The sequence below is a fragment of the Biomphalaria glabrata genome, chromosome 14, assembly GCF_947242115.1.
Source record: "Biomphalaria glabrata chromosome 14, xgBioGlab47.1, whole genome shotgun sequence".
NCBI classification, from domain to species: domain Eukaryota; kingdom Metazoa; phylum Mollusca; class Gastropoda; family Planorbidae; genus Biomphalaria; species Biomphalaria glabrata.
The window spans coordinates 28,184,478-28,208,614 of record NC_074724.1 but is presented as its reverse complement, the minus strand read 5'-3'; the positions used below and the strand labels follow the sequence as shown (position 1 = coordinate 28,208,614).

General features: G+C 38.0%; 1 protein-coding gene across 4 annotated transcripts in view; it reads left to right on the top strand.

Annotated features, from left to right (window-relative positions):
• LOC106072809 (neural cell adhesion molecule 1-A-like) overlaps positions 1-24,137 on the top strand; it is a 62,071-nt gene that overhangs the window by 33,144 nt on the left and 4,790 nt on the right. For all 4 annotated transcript variants that reach the window (XM_056010271.1, XM_056010269.1, XM_056010268.1 and 1 more), the window contains 6 exons: positions 7,196-7,311; positions 8,143-8,284; positions 11,136-11,287; positions 13,075-13,240; positions 17,924-18,132; positions 22,465-22,567. In XM_056010271.1, coding sequence (XP_055866246.1) covers positions 7,196-7,311; positions 8,143-8,284; positions 11,136-11,287; positions 13,075-13,240; positions 17,924-18,132; positions 22,465-22,567 — 888 coding nt within the window. The remainder of the gene's footprint in view (positions 1-7,195; positions 7,312-8,142; positions 8,285-11,135; positions 11,288-13,074; positions 13,241-17,923; positions 18,133-22,464; positions 22,568-24,137) is intronic.

Here is a 24,137-nt window from a genome sequence, read left to right as displayed (position 1 = left end):
TTTAGTCTTTATTAATATCTAGACATTTTTCTAATAAAAACTGACTATAGGCATAGCATAGGCTTGACTCGGCAATCTAGTCTCAAGATAGAATCTATACTATTACTAGATCTATTCGATTTTTATATATAGATCTAGACTAGAATTAGATTATAGATCTAAAAATACTAATGGAGAGATGATATGCGGTGTTAGCTAATAGCGTTGCACAAGAAACAAACCTGGGTTTTTCTAAACTCTAATACTTGGTATGTAATAGTAAAACATCACCTACCTAAATAAATCGTAAACTGCAATCAAAAACCTATATTTATTGTAGTATATATAGGTCTGTGGTTGTATTTTTTATAGCCTTCTTAGCTTCTTCTATAGAGAAATGACTTTTGTAATTTCTTTTACTGAAATTTTGGGCTATTCGCGTCTGACACATATATAATTTTTATATTCAGCAACAAACCCTATTGGAAATGCACTGTTCTCTTGTCCTTTGCAACTTGTGTACCAGTTTTCACAGCGTGACGCCATGATGCTCTGTCATGTGCCTCTGTCTCCCAAGTGGCTGGGTCTATGTTGAACACCTTTAGAGAAGCTTTAAGGGTGTCCCTGAAGCGTTTTCTTTGTCCGCCTTGCGAGCGCTTTCCTTCCCTTAATTGGCCATACAGAAGTCGTTTAGGGATGCGTCGGTCTTCCATTCTGCTGACGTGTCCTGCCCATCGCAGCTGGGACTGCATCAGAATTGTGTGGATGCTTAGCAGACCCGCTCTTCGAAAGACTTCAGTATCTGGCAGAAGAAAAGCGCCAGAGAAGAAAAACAAGGCCAATGACACTAGCTCCAGCTGGAATAACCTGCCCGGTGTGCAGCCGAACATTCCGGGCTCACATAGGTCTCACCAGCCACATGAGGAGGCACAAAACCCCAGTGCAAAGCCCTCAGCCCCCTGGATGACAAAAGTGGTCATCATCGAACCACGATGGACATACTATATATATATATATATATATATATATATATATATATATATATATATATATATATATATTAGTTGTTTATGCAATGAAAACAACGTTGAGCTTGACTTGACAACAACAAAGAATGAAGTACAATAAAGAAAACACCACGAGGCACAACCACAGGAAATTAAATTCGCTGAGTCATCGATAGATGTTAAAAGTTTAAAGGAAAGAAAAAGATTGAATTTAAAAAAATTCTTTTTAAGCAATAGAAAAGAAAAAAAAACAGATTTAAAAAAAAAAAAAAGAAATTCCAGCATGAGCAACAATGGAGACTCCGCTAAATATTTCATTACACGGCGAATGTCTGGGGGGGTGGGGTGTTTAGTGTATTATTCGTTCTATAAAGTTTGTTGAACTGTCCACCATTCAGGTATAGGGCTCACGTTGTAAACCATGTTATTGCTCTTTACAAGGCTTGTCTTCGAGTCCGAAGATTAATGAGGATTGCAATATTTCCCGTGGCTACGCAGCTACCTATTTGCCACACTCAGCGAAGACATGACCATTGTCCGCCGGTGGTCGATTTAGATTTTTTTGTATACTGGATGTGTTAAGCACAGTTGTCCCAGCCTACTTCTTTGTTTATCTCCTCTTGTGAATCTGAATCACTGCCAAAAGTTTACTTACGCCGGACATAAATTCTCCCAGTAGCCCCTCCACCCCACTTTTTTTTTTCTGCCAACAATGGGGTGATCAGCATCAGTCCACGCCGCTCTCCCAAATGTTCCTCAAAGCCTTTACGTTGGTGTATTTGTCAATCATTGACCCAAGCATTATTGATTGCTGAGTATCATATTGCTTCCCCCACACACACATCTCACTTCATGTCCGTGTTATCTTTGACACAGGCCAGAAAAGAAAAACAAAACATAGCCACCATGCAGATAACATTTCTGTATGTCACGTGCTCAGGAAACAGTTCTAGACTAACGATAGAGCAGGGCCGGCCTTAGGCATAGGCAAACTAGGCAGCCACCTAGGGCCTCAAATTGGTAGGGGCCTCGCACAGGACTGCAAAAAAAAAAATGTTTAGAGAAGAAATAGCGAAACTTGTGTCCAATGTTATCTTCGGAGTACACTTGTGGTTTTTTTTTCTGTTTTATTTGGAGCCACAAAAGTCACTTCGCGTAGGCCAGTTATCTAAGGCGGCCCTGGATTGAGTGTATCGAAAAATATGTTTTTAAAACTTATTTGAAGTTGACTGTATTTAGTATGTAGAATCTAGAACAATAGAAACACCTAAAAATCTCCAATAAGATTTAAAACTAAATCGGGACAGAAACCATTGGGAAAAGAAATGTTGAGACGTAGACAGTTTAAACCAAGAAAATTAAGAATTTCATTGCATTTTGATTTCTAATACAACAAATCAAGGTTTCCTTTTGGGGTGAAGAATAAACTCACAGACTACTGAGACTAAGTTAAACGACCATTTTGTTTTTCACTATCAAAAAAGAGCGAAAAAAAAACACCTTTTCGTTGATAGGTCAATATTTTTCAATGTCTCTGCTAGATCTAGATCATATATATATATATATATATATATATATATATATATATATATATATATATATATATATATATATATATATATATATATATATATATATATATATATAAATATAGTCTAGGATCTAGATCTATATTCCCAGGGCCGGACGTATGTGGAGGCCACGGGGTTAGATTTTTGTGCAGGCTTCTAAGCTCTTTCGAAAGCTTGAATAAAGATCCTTTTATGAATAAAAATGCTTGTATCTAAAAAGCATGTTATATTTTAGAAGGAAGAAATAGAGTACTTGTAAATTTAATATCACTATACGTTTTTTAAAAAAATATTTAAATATCATATTTTAATTTTAGAAAGTATATATTTTTGAGTTTGTGGACCATAAGACCCTTGGTAGACGCACTGACCGGAGCTGTACCGGTATTTACGTACTCCGAGCATGCTACAACTCCAAGCGACATCACGTGACATTGTTGCCATGCGACGTAAGATTTAAAGAGATAACGTTAAAAATGAGATAAAATACTTAAAAGTCACATTCCGAGATAATTTTTCTCTTTTGTGGAGGCCCCTTTCTTGTGGAGACCCCGTGGTTGTAGCCCCCGCCTGCCCTCTTTGATATCCGGCCCTGTATTTTTTCATCACACTTTTTTTTATTGTTGTAAGTGGCCACTTAATGCCGCGGTATGCCAGGAATGTTTAACATCTTCGTTCTAAACATAGAAATCCAATTTTCAACTATTTTTTTTTTTAGGTTTAAAAAAAAAAATTACAAAGATTATGTGTGTATGTGTGTGTGTGTGTGTATTTTAACTTCAAGGAATAATGAGAACTAGAAATGCTTAGTTCCATCTAATGACTTCCTCGCTCTAAACAAAGTCCAAAGTCTCGTCCGTTATTCTGGTATAGCTTTGAAAATAAAGAAACAACACAGTTAAGAGTGTAGAGATTCGTAAAAGTTGTGCCGCTCTTCTTAAAGAAAGTTTTCTAAAACATCCTAGTAGCTTACCGCATCTAAGAGCAGATAATCAACGCAAATCCGCTATGGAAAAAAAAAAACTCTTCATCTTTCAAAGCTAATGAACATGAAACATCTAAGCCTACCTTTTAACACAGTAATTTGATTTCCTTTAAACACACACACACAAATAATTAAAATCATTATTGTTGAATTGGCTTTTGAAGGAATACAACAGAACATCAGTCACTTTCTCCGTATTTTTTCTCCTGTTCTCCCACTTTCTCTGCCTCTGTCTCTCCCTGTTTCTCCCCCTACCTGTTCCTTCACATCTCCCTCTATCTCTTTCTCTTCTTTTTAATTCATTGCTGCTACTTTTTTTTTTTCCAATGAGGCGGAGGACATTACTGGAATATGTTCACTAACTAGTCGGTCCCGTCATAGTCAAGGAACTTGCTCGCTTGCATTTATAAGTTTAAGATGCGAACACATATACACATAGGCGGAAACACACTAACTGTAAGATTGCTGCGATATTAAGCACTACACACTCATACCTTATCTTATCTTATTTAATACAGACGTTACTTCAAAAAAAAAAGAATATGATTACGTCCTACGCGTCATGCATCTGGTCGTGCATGTTAACCAATGACTTAAATTCTGCTACGTCACTGATTTTCCTGGCTGGCTCAGGCAACCAATTTCATGCTTTAATAGCACTAGGGAAGAAGGAGTGTTTGTACAAATTTGTCCTAGCATATGGGACGAGGAATGTGCCTTTATCTTTGTGTCTTTCTGAGTATTTTATTCAATTTTGTTTTTGTATTTGAAGATTTGGTTCAGTGTTTTATGTATGATTGCTACTTTACTTTTGAGTCTTCTGTCCTGAAGGCTTTCTAAATTTAGTGATTTTACTAAAGGTGTTACTCTAGTCAAATGTGAATATTTGTCTCTCATTCTTCGTGCTTAATGCACAGTTACATGTCTACGTGCTTACATTGCTTTCGTGTCTACGTGCTTACATTGCTTTCGTGTCTACGTGCTTACATTGATTCCGTGTCTACGTGCTTACATGCTTTCGTGTCTACGTGCTTACATGCTTTAGTGTCTACGTGCTTACATGCTTTAGTGTCTACGTGCTTACATGCTTTAGTGCCTACGTGCTTATTTGGGTTTCGTGCTTACATGCTTTCGTGTCTACGTGCTTACATGCTTTCGTTTCTACAGCTTACAAGTCACCATGTAATACCTACTTGCTTACAAACCTACTTTTTCACATTCTCAAATACATACTTGCTTACATACAACCTTACATTCCTACCTGCTTACATTCTAAAATGTCAAATGACTTACATTCTAAATTTCCAACTTGCGTACATTCTAAAATGTCTATTTGTTCACATGCTTACATTCGACAAGCTTACATTCTAAAATACCTACTGGCTTACATTCTAAATTGCCTACTTGCTTACATTCTAAAAATTTCTTCTTGTTCGCGTGCTTACATTCTAAAAGCTTAAATTCTAAATTGCATACTTTCTTACATTCTAAATTTCCAACTTGCTTTTCGCTAAAAGGCCTACTTGCTTCCATACTTTAATACTAACTAGTATACACGGTTTTATACCTCAATGTCTTTGATGTAAATTAAACATATTTATAAACACTCTGAAAATTTGATCATGCTAAGGTGAGAAAAGGTCATCGAAGCCATCGTCTTTCAAATTGAAACAGATTGATCAAAACATTTAAGATTTTGGTATTTGACAGCAGAAGGTAAGCGACAGTGTGAAGAGGATGACTTAAATAAATCAGCATGACTTTGCCCTCAGAAGATGACTTAAATAAATCAGCATGACTTTGCCCTCAGAAGATGACTTAAATAAATCAGCATGACTTTGCCCTCAGACGATGACTTGAATGACTCAGCTTAACTTTGACTCATCAGATGACTTGAATGACAGCATGACTTTGCCCTCAGAAGATGACTTGAATAAATCTGCATGACTTTGCCCTCAGAAGATGACTTCAATGAATCAGCATGACTTTTCCCTCAGAAGACGACTTGAATGACAGTATGACTTTGCCATCAGCAGACGACCTATTACCCTGGATATAAAAAAACAAAAACGAACGTGCTTCTTGTTCTCCTGCACAACTCAATGATTGAGATTATTTAAATTTGAACAACAAACACGCCACGTCTGCTAGAAGAAATATCTCCCAGCATGCCTCGTCTGCCATGTTGACAGACGGAAGAATAGCAGGAACGCGGCAAATAAGTAAAGATAATATGATAAATGAACGAATTGGAATTCAAATGCAGGGTTTCCTCGTTTATCTATGGTAATAGAGAGATCGATAGATACAGATTTAGACAGACTGGTCTTGCGATAAGTTTTGACATTTGTGCTGACATGGTCAGAGTGATAAAAAAAGGGCTATAAATTATCTACGACACTCCATAATATGTTCCTTTAACAAAGGTTATACAAGAAAGAGATTGAGAAATGTAACCGAGAAAGAATCCTGGTATAGTGAATGTGTAGATTCATTATAATATTCCAATAATAGGCCTTAATATATACATTTTGAAGTCGAGGCTTAAAATGTTTTTAAAATTTCCCTTTCAGACCTTGTGGTCTATAGAACAGATGATGTAAAGGTCATCTGTTTCTGTGGATTACGGTCAACGAGGGTGTCATGTAGCCAGCACAACGACCAACCGCCTTTACTTTTTTCCCCAACTAATGTCAGGTACCCATTAGAGCTGGGTCGACTGAGAAACGCCCAAAGATCCCGAAATTAAAAATCCCAGTCTTAACCAGGATTCGAACCCGAGACTTCCGGTTCGGAAGCCGCTAAGCCACTGCCTCTCTCATTTTAAATCGAGAAATGCCGTCTGGATGTCGAATTGGTGAAATTTTTATAAATAATTGGTAGAAAGAAATGGATTGCATAAATCAGGGCACTACTTCAAAGTGAAGGTATAAGAGACTGCAGCCATTGAGTGAGAGGCTTAAGTCAGTGTGTCCTCTAACGACATTTCCACCACATTGAGGCTGAGAAGCATTGTCCGCTCTTGAAATCTGGCTGGCTGTGAATCTCCTCGTCTCGTTAAAAGCCAGTCGAGACCCTTCGTTATAGAGTGCCTGAACACTGACTGTGACATCACAACCTGTGGGCAGTGGAGACCAATAGCTCTGTACGACGTGGCAACGAGCTAGTGGTGAAATAGTCAACAATAAATAATGTCATTGTTGTCGGTTATGTGGTGCTTATGACGAATATGTTTTATTAGCGCCTTCCCCTTCCAAGGGGAAAAGCAGCTATTAGTTTTGTGTTGTCTGTCTGTCCTTCCGTCTGTCCGTCCTTACTTGTTATATGCAGCTGATCGTGAGAATGTGTAATAATAATAATAAATTCGTAAGATTTTAGATCCAGTACATGTGTTTTCATTCAGTATATTAAGGTAGAGCTACACACGATGGACAAAGTTGTTGTTTTAATTTCAAAACTTATATCAAGTCAAGCTCTGTCGTTATTAGTCCCACAACAATTCTCAGATCAAGTTTAAAGTTTACACTGTTAGTTATTGTAACTTACAAAACATTAATATAATAAATTTCTATACATACTTGTCTATGAATTATACAAAACACGACAGAAATTTGACATTTGGTTAACACAATCTTTCTCGCATTATCCTATAGTTGACAGATCCAGAGCAGTCATACACATCTACGCCGCTAGCAACAAAACCATGGTACTAGAGTGTCCCCTGAACAAAACCGCAGAGACACAAATAGTTTGGTTGAAAAACAACCAGGTAAGTGCCCTTCTTTACTTTGGTCAAATTGCATATTTGTAATTGTAATGTGATTCTCAATAAATTATTAGATAGTCATGGCTTCTTCAAAGTCAATGGATGATGTCAGATGATTCACTTGTATTGAATACAAGTCCCTTAAGTCGGGACAGAATCTGCTGGGGGGGGGGGGGGGCTTTGATGTTCATTAAGCTTTTCTTCAGCCAAAGCTGTTTTCTTGTCTTCAGTGAATTTCGCGCCAGTTTTTCACAACGCGGGGCGTTGCTTCCGTCTCCCAGGTGGCAGCAGGGCCTGCCTTATGCATAAGCAATCTAAGCAGCCGCCTAGGGCCTCCAATTATCTAAGACCGGCCCTAGTGGCAGGGTCCATATTGAGGGTTCTCAGGAAGGCTTAGAGTGCGCTGCTTAAAAGTTTCTTTGACTCCCTTAAGCTCGCGTTCCATCACACAGTTGGTCGTAAAGGAACCTTTTAGGGATGCGAGAGTTATCCATGCCCTTGGTGTGACCTGCCGATACCAATGGAGACTCCATCATTGTTGTGCGGATGTTATGCGGAGCCTGTGTTATGCACCCTGCCTCGTCACTTCAAGTTCAGAACCCTTCCGAGACCGAGGCAAGTAACGCTGAAGTGGTTCAACTTCCCTACATGCCCTCTAGACTCTAGGCCTATATCGGGCATTCTATTGAACGGGCATTTTGTTATTTATAATATTCTTTAATCCTTTATCGGGCATTCTGTTTATTGGGCTTTTTAAAAATGTTTTTGCTGTTCTGTTTGTTGGAAAATCTGTTTTTGCCATACTGTTATTGTTGGCATTATTTTCTATTTCAGACACTTAAGTTTAACTCCAGAATTAGTCTCTTCGAGAAGCACGGCTTAAAGATATCAGCCTTGAATTACGACGACGATGGTGAATACACGTGCGTCAGTGGTGACAACAAGACGTCTGAACCTAAACAACTTCAAGTAACAAGTTAGTACTTTTGGGGTACTTTTGTTTGAAAAGTGAAAAATGTGCACTCTTGAGAGTTGTTGTTATGACATGTCTAGGAATTAATTATTTGTTTCATGGCTTCTTCTAAGTCAATGGGCGATGCCAGATGATTTCGGGAATAAGGTAAAGTTTTACTTAGCGACGATGACGTAAAGTTGGTTAAAAAACAAGAACGCTCTAAGTGACGCTACAAAGAAGACGCTTCGTATAGAGCAGTAGAATAGATATACGGATTTACGGACATAGCTGACATCGGGCGATTCCCTTCTTGATTATTTTATATATTTGTAGAACAACATCAGCGTCGACTACATATTTGGATTGTTTCGGCTTTTCGCCGGTGTTACTGAAGTAGTTTGAGTTCAGTGTTACTTCCAGTCAGACGTAGATCTACACTAGTTATATTTCAAAGAATCAACACCGCGCGGAAGCCTTAACAGGGAACAAATACGTGTGGGAAAGGGAAGACGGCGGTGGCGCAAAGGGGTTCATTGAACGCGGGACGAACTCGTTCGGTGTCACTGAAATTCACTTCCTAGTCCAAACCTCCCGCAGAGCGATGGGGGATGGAGTGGGCAGGGTATGAACCCGGAACCATCGATGTTTCAACGACAGTAGGCCTACCGCGAGCATTCCGCACGACCAGGCAGGCATTTGCAATTATTCACAATTTCTACATAAAATGTTTTTTTAAGTTCATGTAGATAATCAGAAGTAAAACTATATTTCCTTACGCTTTAGGCAATTATTAATTAACACTATTTAGCTGCGTAACTTTCGTTCCAGTTGTTTTTAAATTTATTTATGTTTATTTCTACACAGATCTATCTCTCTTCTAGATCTAAACTTCCAATTTTGTTAACGTAATTATCTTATACGCAAGTCATCAATAAGGAGAAAATCTAACAAATAAATATATGGACAATTTTTTGTAGATGTGTATGTGTCCTTATTTTTAGGAACCTCATTACGTGTATTTAACGGGGAAAAAAAATTTCTATGATCTTCTAAGTAAAAACATGTTTGTACATTCAATCATTTTTAATTTTATACAAAAAAAAAAAAAAAAAGTTTCGAAAATGTAGAACCCTTTAACTAGTACGAAAAACTTTAAAATCGTTTCACAATGTCTTAGTAAAAAGTATGCACTTCTCACTATCATATTAGATTCAATTACATTGTCATGATACTAACAGTTAATAGATTATAATAATTTGAGAATAATATTACGGTACATTAAAATGTCTTTCTTTGAACACAATATATTAATGCATACAGAATGACTTGATTTAAAAAAAAAATCTTCTAATTTTTTTGGAAGAGGGCCAGGTCCCATTTTCATATTGTTATATCAATCAGGTTCAGTCAGGGCCGGATTTAAGTATAAGAAGACCCAGAGGCGCATTTTGTTACATTAAATATTACGCAAATTACAGGGGCCCCCAAAGAGGTCAAACCCACCGGGCCCCTAAATGATAGCTGATTCCTAGCTACGCTACTGTGAAGATTCCGGGGCTGTAGCCCGCCTGCACGTCCTTAAATCCGGCCCTGTGTTCAGTAAATATTATAGACTTTGAATTTTGTTGCCTTCTTTATATTACTTGGTGGCCTCTAAGTCTTTGGACATAGTCACGCTGTTAGTGGAATGAAATAGTTGTCATTCAAATTAGTCAAAGACTAAGACTAAGACTACTTTATTGATCCTTACGAAAATTTGTTGTGATTACAAGGAGTCTTTTCTCATAAAGACAACACAACAGAAACATATAACAGACACAACATAGAGAGTTCATTCAGCGACTACACACAGGCATCTTGGTCCTTTTCATGTTTCCTGATCCAACTGACCATCAATAAATTCTTAGACACATGCGACATACCGCCATTTTGTTTTACAAAGCTTATATTATTCACTCTGTCTATCGGTCTGGTAAAAAGTTTGAACACGCTAGTTCTCTCCCATGCCCATACTTGGATCAGGTTGAAACGTTACACAATTATTCGCTGGCGTAGAAAATACACAGTTAATTAAAAAAAAATTAACCAACCAGTAGATTAATTACTGGTTATTAATTATTTTTTTATACCAACAAGGAAAATTAATCCTTAATTCACAGATATGGCTAAATATGTTGGGATTTGTCCCCTTAGTAATTGTACACGTTATTTCACCCACGCCCATTCTCGAATCAATCATTTGAAACAGTAATTAGTTATTTACTGAACCTAACAAATCGTGAATACATTTTTTAAAATGAGCCATTAGTCAATTAATTATTTGGTTTGATATCGAAAAATGAAAATAACTTCTACATTCTTAGCTTATCAATAAGTTATAATTATTTTTTTTTATTTATATGGAAATGTAATTAACTAACGGGAGATAAAAATTATAATTATGAGAGACATGGCAGCGATTGATCGGTTCTTGTCCCCCAAAGTGAGAATCATGGTGCGAATGCAAGACAGCAGTCACGTAAACGTCGCATGTTGTTTTTTTTTATTTTTAAAGTATTTTTTTTTATTTCATCCTCATCAAACTCCAAGTAAAGGCTTGAGTGGTTCAAATCCTTCTTGTAAAAGCCCTAGACAGAATCCCTGCTGATTACATAGTGCTTAGGGTTAGGTTATATATATATATATTTAACTTGTTCCAGTTTGGTTTCCTTGAATCGTCGGTGTCATCAGTCCGCATCATTCCAGTTCCACTGTTCCAACCCCACTACAGACGCCACTGTGAAGTCATATAGATATTGCCTTTGTTTAATGTTCTACATAGTGTTAAATCATTATTTCTATTTTTTTTTAAATGCCTTTTATTCATTTCCAGGTAAACCAAAAATACAGATTCAAGAGCCATTCAGAAAGCACGTCAGAGAAGGCGTGAACGTGATCCGGAAGTGCAGGTCACATGGCATACCTCGGCCAACCGTAGAGTGGTTTACAAACAGACATCAGCGTGTAAATATCTCGGACAATTCCGTAAGTGACGGGCGGCGGATATAAACATTGCCACGTGTAGGACATAGAAACAGGTGGCGCTAGTGTCCAGATGGCTAGATGCCAGTAAAACTAAAACACACACTTTCCTCTTACTTTTAATTAGAAAATTACCATACCTATTTTCTTATTTTTCACCCTATATGTTATTGGTGGTCGAGAGGCCAAGAGGTCGAGAGGCCAAGTGCGCTTGAACTTGGCTTGGCTTGGCTACCTATGAATGGGTCTCGAGGTTCGACACCCGACTCGGGCAGAGTTGTGTTTACAGAGCGCCTAAAGGCAGCACGGAAAACCAACTCCTCGATACCCCCTCCCACTGGTCCACAAATGAGATTGGACCAAAAGCGCTCTGAGCATGCTATAAGCATGAAAGCAGCACTATATAAAAAAAGCTATAATAATAATAATAAAGAAATAAAGTTATGTCTTCGTGCATATATAGGCCTATGACAACTTATTGCGAACAACAGAAGAGGTTACATGCATAGATCAGACTAAGATAACTTATTGCGAACAACAGAAGTGGTTACATGCATAGATCAGACTAAGATAACTTATTGCGAACAACAGAAGAGGTTACATGCATAGATCAGACTAAGATAACTTATTGCGAACAACAGAAGAGGTTACATGCATAGATCAGACTAAGATAACTTATTGCGAACAACAGAAGAGGTTACGTGCATAGATCAGACTAAGATAACTTATTGCGAACAACAGAAGAGGTTACATGCATAGATCAGACTAAGATAACTTATTGCGAACAACAGAAGAGGTTACGTGCATAGATCAGACTAAGATAACTTATTGCGAACACCGATTTATAGCTTAATCATTTTGTGTTTTTAAGTCTCTACAGTTCTACAACGTTCTTAGTTCCTCTCTACGATGCTGAAATGTAGTTTTTTGTTTCGATTCGATATTTAGGTGGATTAGTTCTGCCTCTGAAGAGCTATTTCTATAGAATCTCAATTATCTAAATGTAAGTAGGGCCTATTCAGTCTGCATCACCCAGAATCTCTCAGCTTTCTGATTTAGAACTACTTAAAACATCACTAAGAACCTCGTATCTTTATTCTGCTTTGTTTTTAGATTTTTTTTTAGATGTTCTTTCAGACTTTAACATTGTTACATCCTATCTCAAACATCCCTCAAGACGACGTGCATAGTTCGAATCAAAGATCTGAAAGATGACAGTCCAGAGCGCGTAGGCCTACCACACGACCAGGCATCCATCCGAGGCAATCTGATTGAGATCTACTTAAAAAATTACCGTCAACCTCTTATCGTTTTGAGGTCACCTGATATCTGATATCAATTTAATTAGAACAAGCTCAGATTGTATTTTTACAAGGCAGTTGTTTTAGTCTAGACTGTCTTGTTTTAGTCTAGACTGTCTTGTTTTAGTCTAGACTGTCTTGTTTTAGTCTAGACTGTCTTGTTTTATTATGTAGTGCTATAGAACAGTGTTTCCCAAACTGTGTTCCGCGGAACCCTAGTGTTCCTCGAGGCATGAATAGGTGTTCCACGAACTACTGGAATATATTTAAAGTTCTATGATTGAAAAAAAATGCTCAGTTGATAATATGCTATTTTTTTTATTTTATTTAAAAAAAAATATTTTAAAAAATCAATCTAAAAATAAGCGAAGTGTTCCGCTAAATACTCAGAATTTGGGAGACACTGCTATAGAATCTTGAATATATATTTCTGAATCCACCAAATGATTTGATGGACACTGGTCAGTTCTAGATCTACGTGCATTTCAGACATCCCAGACAGCCAGGATGAAAGTTGTGGAGACAATCGACGGCAACACGACACTGGTCACTTTGACCATCTCACCCGTGCTGTACTCGGACAATGGTGTCTTCACGTGCATCGCCTCTAACAGACACAGCACCGTCATGGAGTCGTCCAGAGTGGATGTCAGATGTAAGCTTAGGTTAATGGGATATCTAAGGAATGTGAACTTGCCACAGTCTCGGTTGGACATTGCCTGTTATTTGTTCACCTTGGGTCAAAAAATGTAAGCTATACGTGTGTCGCTGGTCACCAAGATGTGGAATGCTGGGTTCGTGTGTCCTGGAGCTACAATTATCACGTTACAAACATAACTAGTATACACTGACCTGAGTCCAACTTCAGCAGACAAATAACGTTTATTCAATTATAATAATATACTGCAACTTCATAGTAGTTACACAAACATAACCCAATGTATTGAAATATAATTACATCCGCATCACAGCGGTATCAAATATACTAAAACTTTACTACTAAATCACGTCCGCATCACAGCGGGTAACAAAATATGTGTACAGCTTCAATTACAACACAACTATTACTAAAATATGTGTACTGTCTCAAGTCCCAGAGACGACTGCTACTGACTTCACGTGAATTTAGTCATTCTTACTTCCTCTTTCTATTCAGATGTTGCACGTGCTTTTCACCTTCCTGACCCAAGGGGAACAAATAACAGGCAATGTCAACCGAGACTGTGACAGAACTATCCTACATATAGGAATAAAAGAGATTGGAATTGTGTGACTTTATTGGTGAGAATGGGATCCCATTGTAGACACTGAGCCCACCCTTATGAAACCGTAAACCATATCCTCTTTGAATGCCCCTTCCTAATCCACCTTAGGCAGACCCTACTACCACTCCAGCAAAACATAACCAACACCCTGTACGGCAGTGCTGAACAGCTGAAGAAAACAGCACACTATTTTTCCTTAGCACAGTCTGCAAAAGAGCTGACAGCTCAGCAGCAAAAAGCTGGCTAGAAGAAGAAGAAGTGAGAATAGCATTGGCTAATTAGTCATTATGACATTACTTTAACAATTGTGAAATAGTAAACACACTAAAAGGGGAGAGGTGACCGAGTGGTGCAGCCCTTTGATTTGGAAACGAGAGGTTGTGAGTTAGAATCCATGTGAAAACTGGGACTTACAGATTTTTAGGACGCCCTTGAGTCCATTCCACCTGACATACGTGGGGGAAGTAAAGGTGGTTGATCGTCGTGCTGGCCACATGACACCCTCGTTTACAGCCAACAACAGAAACAGCTGAACATTACATCATCTGCCCCCAAAGATAGCAAAAAAGGTTATCCTTGGCTCTTAAAACAAAACCTTTTCAACAATTATATTAATAACGAGCTATTTAATGTTTCACTTTTGTAATTGTCTGCCCACACACCGCCTCGCTTGTTGTTTCCCCTTTTCTTTGTCTTGTCGACGCAACTTCAAAATCTCTCTCTCTCGTACTGGACACTCATTGGTGTCTGCTGACACAGCTTCCGTTTTCTGTTTCCCGCTTTATACTTCGATGTGTTTCCTTTTATCTCTTCTCTCTTTCTATTTTCTGCCTTTCTTTCTCTCTCTTTTCTTTCTTTTCTCTCTTCCTCGTTCATATCTTTTTTTCCGTTTTTTATCCAACTTCCTCTTTCTCTCTATAAATATGTATATCTCTCCTTCTTTCCTATTGCTATTAGAGCATTGATTGGGTTGCCTGAATCAGCCAAGAAAACCAGAGTTTAAGTCATTGATTAACATGCATGATTAGATTGACACCTGAAATGAGTAGGACGTAATTATCTTCTCTTTTTTTTTGAAGTAACGTCACCATCTCTTTCTTTTCTCTCTTTTTATCTTTTCTCTCTCCATCTCTTTTTTTCTCTCTTTTTTCTCTTCTCTCTCCATCTCTTTCTTTTCTCTCTTTTTTCTCTTCTCTCTCCATCTCTTTCTTTTCCCTCTTTTTTTTCTCTTCTCTCTCCATCTCTTTCTTCTCTCTTTTTTTCTCTTCTCTCTCCATCTCTTTCTTCTCTCTTTTTTTCTCTTCTCTCTCCAGCTCTTTCTTTTCTCTCTTTTTTTCTTTTCTCTCTCTCTCTCTTTTTCTCTTCTCTCCCCATCTCTTTCTTTTCTCTCTTTTCTTTCTTTTCTCTCTCCATCTCTCTCTTTATTTTCTTTATCCATCAATTTCTCTCTATCACTTACCCAGACCATCCTTCTCTTTGTTTTCCATACCTGTCTCTCTGCCCTCCTTTCAGTCACTCATCACTACCTCTCTTGGTGTGCAACCATCAGTACTTATAAATATTATTCTCATCTATCTAAATCTATCTCAGTACAACTCTATCCAAACAGTAACAGCACCAAGACTAAAAATAACAACGTTCATCATCTATTATTTCAGTCGTCCATCCATAAAATAAAGTTGCGCTACTTTCCTGAATTTCCCCAGGGACTTTCCTCTGCAGGGCATATTCCATAATACATTTGTCGGGGAATGAGTCCCGTCACTCACACACGGACAACATAACTTTTCTATAGTTCCATGTCATTCTTATCTTATATTTGTCTTGTTAACCATTTCATTTTGCTAAGTTAAAATAGAAGAAGGGCTCCATTATGGAAAGCAGACGTACCGATAGACAAGAACAAAAGTCTTTAAAGTCTAACTTTTAAAATGGCGGACAAAGAAGCACACCCATAAATATATATTATACCTAGACTGAAAAAAGGAAACAAATTCTTATCCGATAATGATCGGATCACAGACACACACATATATATAAATATATTTATTTATTTATTTATTTCATCGTAAATTCGATTCCAGCCGATCGCGCGTGGTTTGGTCAATACAATCATATCAAGAACTTCCTGTAGAGAAAGAGGCCGGGTATACCACATTTGGGACCCTATGAGAAGCCCACATTGAAGACAGATGCGGGAGACGAAAAGAACACTTATATAGACCGCCGAAGGACAAGGGCTTTGTCTTCACCAGATGTGAAAAAATATGTGGATCACAACTGGGTTTGCGAAGTCCTGTGATACCAAGCACTCATCTTTAATCCTCGGAATCGAAGACATTGCCATTATTATTATTATTTAGAATAAAATGTAGATCTTTTTTGAGCGAACGAAGAAGGGCAAATTATAAAAGACAGATGATGTTGACTTAGAAGTGTTTAATCTTACTGTTATGACACGGTTACTATGTGTGGTCAACCGAGACACGCGGTCAAGTGTTGGGTATCGGAGAGTTAGGGAACTTGCGGGAAGTGACGAGTGTGTGGTAAACATGAAGAGAGGAAGTCATCTAGTGGAGTTGGTGATCTGTAGATAATGTTCGCCTTGCCAATATGTTACGTTTGAATGCTGCACAATAAAAGTCAGTTTATACTTAAAAGGACTTGTTTCTTCACACTTACCTATTGGGCAGATTATAAAAGGCAGATGATTTTGACTTAGAAGTGTTTAATCTTATCTTTTAAATTACAGATGTTCTTTACAAATAATAATAATAAAACAAGATAATCACGCCATGTGTAAATCTAGTTATTGGTGTTAATGTATGCTTTACATCTAATAGTTAATCTTAAACAAAGAGAAGTTATGGGTGTCATTGATGGTCGTTGACTTGTAGCACCAAACTGCTGGTAGACAACGAAACTGATGCAGGCTTATTATATCTAACTTGCATAACTTGAAATAACTTGAATAACTTCCTTTGTGAACAAAACTAAATACAAACTTTTATAATTATATAGACACAAATCAAGTTCATATGAAATAAAATAAATATGCTAAACTTAAGTAAAAAACTTTAGTAATAATATTTTTTTTAACAAAATCTCTCCACAGTAACATAACTTTTCAGTCTGACGTTCTGGAGTCGTCTGTCTAAGCTTAGACCGCTGACGGCAATGCCACTTATATTGCATCATTCAGAAACATCCGCTAACTTCTTTCCACCGTCACCATAGAAACACACATGCTCACACTTTTTTTTGATGGTGGATGCGATCTCGGCAGCCAAACGGAAAATGTGCCTGCCTTCCGAGCCAAGAGTTCTTGAGCGTAAATCACTAGCGTGGTGTAAAGTCATTGATATGCTTGTTAGAATTTAGTGTAAACGCCCGTTTTATGAAATGGGCAACTTTCCTTGGGCATTGATATGATTGTTAGAATTTAGTGTATACGCCCGTTTCATGAAATGGGCAACTTTCCTTGGGCATTGATATGATTGTTAGAATTTAGTGTAAACGCCCGTTTCATGAAATGGGCAACTTTCCTTGGGCATTGATATGCTTGTTAGAATTTAGTGTAAACGCCCGTTTTATGAAATGGGCAACTTTCCTTGGGCATTGATATGCTTGTTAGAATTTAGTGTATACGCCCGTTTTATGAAATGGGCAACTTTCCTTGGGCATTGATATGCTTGTTAGAATTTAGTGTAAACGCCCGTTTCATGAAATGGGCAACGTTCCTTGGGCATTGATATGATTGTTAGAATTTAGTGTAAACGCCCGTTTTATGAAATGGGCAACTTTCCTTGGGCATTGATATGATTGTTAGAATTTAGTGTAAACGCCCGTTTTATGAAATGGGCAACTTTCCTTGGGCATTGATATGCTTGTTAGAATTTAGTGTAAACGCCGTTTTATGAAATGGGCAACTTTACTTGGGCATTGATATGCTTGTTACAATTTAGTATAAACGCCCCTTTCATGAAATGGGCAACTTTTCAACAAGCTCCCTAAGCAATGGATATAAGCAATGTCATGCATAATGCTTTTTTTGTTGTTGTTGTACCGAACAGATTCTCCCAAAATGACCTCCCTGTTCAACACTACAACACGAGTGGTCCACTGGTGGGAGAAGGCAGTGGTGAATCTCACCTGCACAGCAGACGGCAATCCGTTCCCAACCATTACATGGTCGCCTGAAGCGGAGGATGGAGACAGCGTGCTGAACTGTTCCAATGAAGAGAGGATAGCAGAGTCTACGATAGCTCGATCCAATTGCTGGGTAGTCAAGCTGCTTTATATTTAATATCACATTCTTAGATGACGTCCATCTTCTCGAATTGTTTCTGTGTATTATGATTTTAGATTATACTTTAAGGTGTAAGTCATATGGCATAACGCCATGTAGCCGGGAGTCAGTGGCGTAGCTAGGCATTTAGTGCCCCGGGGGGGGGGGGGCTTGACCTCTTTAGGGGCCCCTGCGTTTTGACATTCAACATGACATGAGATAATGGCGTCATGTTTAATGTAAGAACAAATATCGGACACTCATTTGGAGGCCCCTTTCAAGTGGAGGCTTCTAGTACCTTTGGATTTGTCCATCTCATCCCTCCCTAGCTATGCCACTGCTGGTAATAAAGCAACATAAATCCTCTTACAAGAATGGAATTTTTATATGATCTAATAGTTCAAATAAGAAAACACATTATAGAAATTAATCTAATAACAAATTTACAGAAATCGGCTCAATTCCTCCAAGAGCTTTGAAAAAAAAAAAAATTCACAATTACGGTTATTGCGTAGTTTGATTTTAATTATTATCTCCCCTGGAACTCGTACTTACCGTATTTTTTTTGCATAATCCCCGCACACGCGTATAGCCCGCATATATGGCAAAAATAAGTACAAAATCGTACAACCCGCAACGTATATACCCCGCATGTGCAAAGCGTGACTTGTCCACAATTAATTACCGGTATATTGAAGATTCTCTGCCACCTTGGTACTATTTGACTTCTTGAGGTTTTCATAAAACTTTCCAATGTACATTTCACAGCCATACAGCCAACTATAGGAGGTACAAAAAGCCAGCGGTATGCCCATCGTTTCCATTATACTATGTTTATGAGACAAAAAATTTGGTAAACCCCGCACAGCTGCCATTCGTTTTTGAAAAAAAAAAATTTATATATATATATATATCCCGCGTGTTATATGCGCGAAACTACAGTAGTTGTGTCTATTTCGAAGTTCCAAGAGCACCAAAATTATCCTTTAGCCTAAAAGCGGAGGAGGGTCTTAGAATTATGCAGAGCCCTGGGCGAGTGTCATATAGGAAGCAGACAGGATTCATAAGTGAAGGCTCTATATGCTCGACCTCAGCGCATCTCGGATTGCCCGCCTCTAATGCTTTGCTTGTATGCCAAATTATTGTTATAAAAGGTACTTATTACTTTATGCCAGTACCACTGGTCACTTAATTGGTCACTTGATTAGGTTAAGAGTTATTCTTGTTCTCATGTTAATTTAATGGCCTTTAACCAACTTCATGATAACAAAAAATATTTATATACAGAGAGAGTATTGCAACCTATAACGGATAATTATAGTATATTATAATAATAATAATCTTTATTATCCATAGGGAATTTGTCTTACAATTTGTGCATTACACCAAACAAAACATTATAACTATAAAAAACCAAAATATACATTTACACAAGACTCACTCATAATTTACGTGTGAAAAGCTTATATCAGATTGTTTCTATTTAATGATTTGATTGCCAGGAAAACAAAAGTGTTTTTGTCTGTTTGTCTTTGCTATCAGTGTCTTGTATCTTTTTTTTGTGATGGTAAAATTGAAAAATCCTGACTCAAAGGGTGATTTTTTATTTCTAGAATCTTTTTAATTTTTTGTTTATGAATGTGTGGCCGAGGCCCCGCATGATTTCTATGAGAGGCTGACTGGGACACAATAATCTCCCTCTTGTGAGCTTCTCCGTCAGTTGCGGGGCCTGGAAAGGTTGCCCACCTCGCCTTCCCCCAAGGTAACGCCAAAGGCACCCCAACACTCCCACTTTCTATTTTGTTTTTTAGGCTCGGAAAAGAAAAAAAAGAATCCACACTTGGGCTGTGGTCAGACCATATTTCATGGTATTTTTTTTTTTAATTTCAAGTGTTAGGAAAGCATGCAATAATTCGCTCAGTCAATGATCTAGCGATATCACCACGTTGTATATTAGATGTTGGGACGAAGTCGAGACATTAGTCTGGAGGGAAATGCTCGAATACGTTCTACAAAGTTATGTGTTCTTTAACGACCCAATCTATGTCGTCCCTAAAACGTCAGATCTATATTTAGACATGAACTCTATTCTTTTGTTCCATTAATGATAATCTATAGATAGATTACTTTGAAACGGTGTTTCTCAAACGCTAGTGTTCTGCCACACCTGAAAGGGTCTTCTACAAACTACTGGACTAATGAACTCTAAAAATAAAAGAAGCTAGATACACAGACTGGGCGAAGTGTTGCGTTAAGTAAAACGTTTTGAGAAACACTACTTTCGGTACGTACTTTTTGTTTTGTAAACGCGCCCATCGCTTAGCTCCCGTTTTAGACGCTTGATTAAATAATGGATGCTTTATTGAATAGAATTTTAATTAGTTCTATGCAGCCATTTGATTGTCTGTTCCTACTTAGTCCTATATTGGTTAAAGGGGATATATTTCAGATTTTAGAGAGGCTTCTAAAAGGAGAGTTTTGATAAAATATTATGTTTCATAAAGGAATTAGGTCTGCTATAAGATTTTTAACTAGACTTATTGCGTGGGCTGAGGGGTAAAGCGCTTGGCTTCCGAACCGAGAAATCCTGGGTTCCAATCTCAGCGAAGACTGGTATTTTGAATTTCGGGATCTTTAGGGCGACCCTGAGTCCACCCAACTCTAAATGGGTATCTGACATTATTTGTAGAAAGTAAAGCGGTTGGTCGTTGTGACACCCTGCTTAGTAACCATTGGCTATAGAAACAGATGACCTTAACATCATCAGCCCCATAGATTGAAAGGTCTGAACGGTGTACTTAACTTCTTTATCTAATTGTGTTTCGTAAATCCACATCTAGTTCTACTATCTACACTAGTCTGAATGTCCCAGCCCTACATCTAGTTCTACTATCTACACTAGTCTGAATGTCCCAGCCCTACATCTAGTTCTACTATCTACACAAGTCTGAATGTCCCAGCCCTACATCTAGTTCTACTATCTTAGTCTGAATGTCCAGCCCTACATCTAGTTCTACTATCTACACTAGTCTGAATGTCCCAGCCCTACATCTAGTTCTACTATCTACACTACTCTGAATGTCCCAGCCCTACATCTAGTTCTACTATCTACACTAGTCTGAATGTCCCAGCCCTACATCTAGTTCTACTATCTACACTAGTCTGAATGTCCCAGCCCTACATCTAGTTCTACTATCTACACAAGTCTGAATGTCCCAGCCCTACATCTAGTTCTACTATCTTAGTCTGAATGTCCAGCCCTACATCTAGTTCTACTATCTACACTAGTCTGAATGTCCCAGCCCTACATCTAGTTCTACTATCTACACTACTCTGAATGTCCCAGCCCTACATCTAGTTCTACTATCTACACTAGTCTGAATGTCCAGCCCTACATCTAGTTCTACTATCTACACTAGTCTGAATGTCCCAGCCCTACATCTAGTTCTACTATGTACACTAGTCTGAATGTCCCAGCCCTACATCTAGTTCTACTATGTACACTACTCTGAATGTCCCAGCCCTACATCTAGTTCTACTATGTACACTAGTCTGAATGTCCCAGCCCTACATCTAGTTCTACTATCTACACTAGTCTGAATGTCCCAGCCCTACATCTAGTTCTACTATCTACACTAGTCTGAATGTCCCAGCCCTACATCTAGTTCTACTATCTTAGTCTGAATGTCCAGCCCTACATCTAGTTCTACTATCTACACTAGTCTGAATGTCCCAGCCCTACATCTAGTTCTACTATCTACACTAGTCTGAATGTCCCAGCCCTACATCTAGTTCTACTATCTACACTAGTCTGAATGTCCCAGCCCTACATCTAGTTCTACTATCTACACTAGTCTGAATGTCCAGCCCTACATCTAGTTCTACTATCTACACTAGTCTGAATGTCCCAGCCCTACATCTAGTTCTACTATGTACACTAGTCTGAATGTCCCAGCCCTACATCTAGTTCTACTATGTACACTAGTCTGAATGTCCCAGCCCTACATCTAGTTCTACTATGTACACTAGTCTGAATGTCCCAGCCCTACATCTAGTTCTACTATCTACACTAGTCTGAATGTCCAGCCCTACATCTAGTTCTACTATCTACACTAGTCTGAATGTCCCAGCCCTACATCTAGTTCTACTATGTACACTAGTCTGAATGTCCAGCCCTACATCTAGTTCTACTATGTACACTAGTCTGAATGTCCCAGCCCTACATCTAGTTCTACTATCTACACTAGTCTGAATGTCCAGCCCTACATCTAGTTCTACTATCTACACTAGTCTGAATGTCCAACCCTCAACTATTCTTTATTGCAGATAAGATCCGTGAACTCATCCTATCAAGGGGGAAATTACTCTTGCTTTGCTGAAAATAATTTGGGGAAAACTTTGGTTCACAGCTTTGTCGTGCAAAGGATCTGTAAGTATTCAGCGAACATTTTTCAGTGCTTAAGACTTGGAAATCTCTAAAACAAATGTTAACTGGAGATTCTGCTACGTCGTTGGTCTCCAGGTTGATTCTGGAAATCGTTCCATGTTCTACTGATTACATTATAATTAGAAATAGATTCACTCCAAATAAACATGTTATTTTTTGTATTAGACTTCAATTACTGTAGGCTAAGTCCTAAACTAGTGTTTCTTAAACTTTTTTTATATATTAATACATCCATATGTACCATACATAGTACGTTCGCGACCCACTTGTGTCAGCTACAGGGTCTGAGGGGAAGGAGGGATTCAAGCTTTCATAAGTGGGGTTGGGAAGGAGCCCCGTGCGTAAAGCGTTTTCTTGCATCTTTGACCTTCAGAAACTCAATTCTCCAGGAGTCTGCAACGCACTTGTTCTCTTAGTAAGAAGATTCAGGTAAAAAAAATTAATTAAGATGGGGGGAGAAGGGACGATACTGAAGTGTGTGAGACATTTGATGCAGTAGAGCATGCAAGTTTGATCCAGTTTGTAAACCTCATGTTCAGCAAGACCTCTTGCAGCGGGCCTGCTAAGTTTTTAACAAAGGCATACATAGAACGATGAGATATTTCTCGGGAGATCCTTGTACGTTGTGGCCTATGGTGGTAGTAGATCAATAGAACCGCTTTGGATTGTCTTCTTCTAAGGAACCTTTGTATTCTTTTTTTACTTTGATTTTCATTTGAGTCGATCTGGTGTCCAAATAGAACAGCTTTTGGAGTTATTCATTAGATTTTTGGCCCAGACAGATTGCTTCCATGTCGTTCTTTTTCAGTGGATTCGCCTTTTTAGTGGCCCCCGTAAGGGGAAAAGCCGCTATTAGGTTTGTGCAAAACGTCCGTCTGTCCGTCTATCACACTCAGATCTCAAAAACTAGAAGATATCAAAAATATTATTTAATCATGCGATGCGGCTTGAAAAGTTTAGGTGCAACGGCAACTTTTGGTTTTCTAAAAGCAAACCGTTTAATTTATAAAATTGATTATGGAAGCGATTTTTTCATAAAAATACACCAATTCTAAAACAATTACGTAAATGTAAGGGAGGCAATATTACAATATGTTAACAAAGAATGAAAATATTTTGTGTATTTTCAGTATCACTAAGTCAAATATATTTATAAAATGTACAAGAAATGTTTACAACAAATATAAATATTAGTTAAAGGTGTTTTTTTTTTTCTGGTCAAAGAGCTGCTAAAATTAAAAGAAAACATTTATGTTTGTTTATAAAGGCTAAGAATGCACTTTGTATGTAAATATCACGCACATTTTTTTAAATGGACTTTCTATGCGGCGATTTTCGTGCAGTAGCGTGACAAGCATCTGCAAGACATGGTGCTATCAGTTCCCTCAAAATTTAAAAAATAATCAAATTGTATTTATTTTTTGTTTAATGCATCCATAAAAGAGACTTATTTCGTGCGCTTGTCGGTCGGTCAGTCTGTCCGTCACGTTTGAATAAAAAAAAACTACAACTCTATAAGCGGTTAGTGTGCTGGACTGCATATCTCGACGGT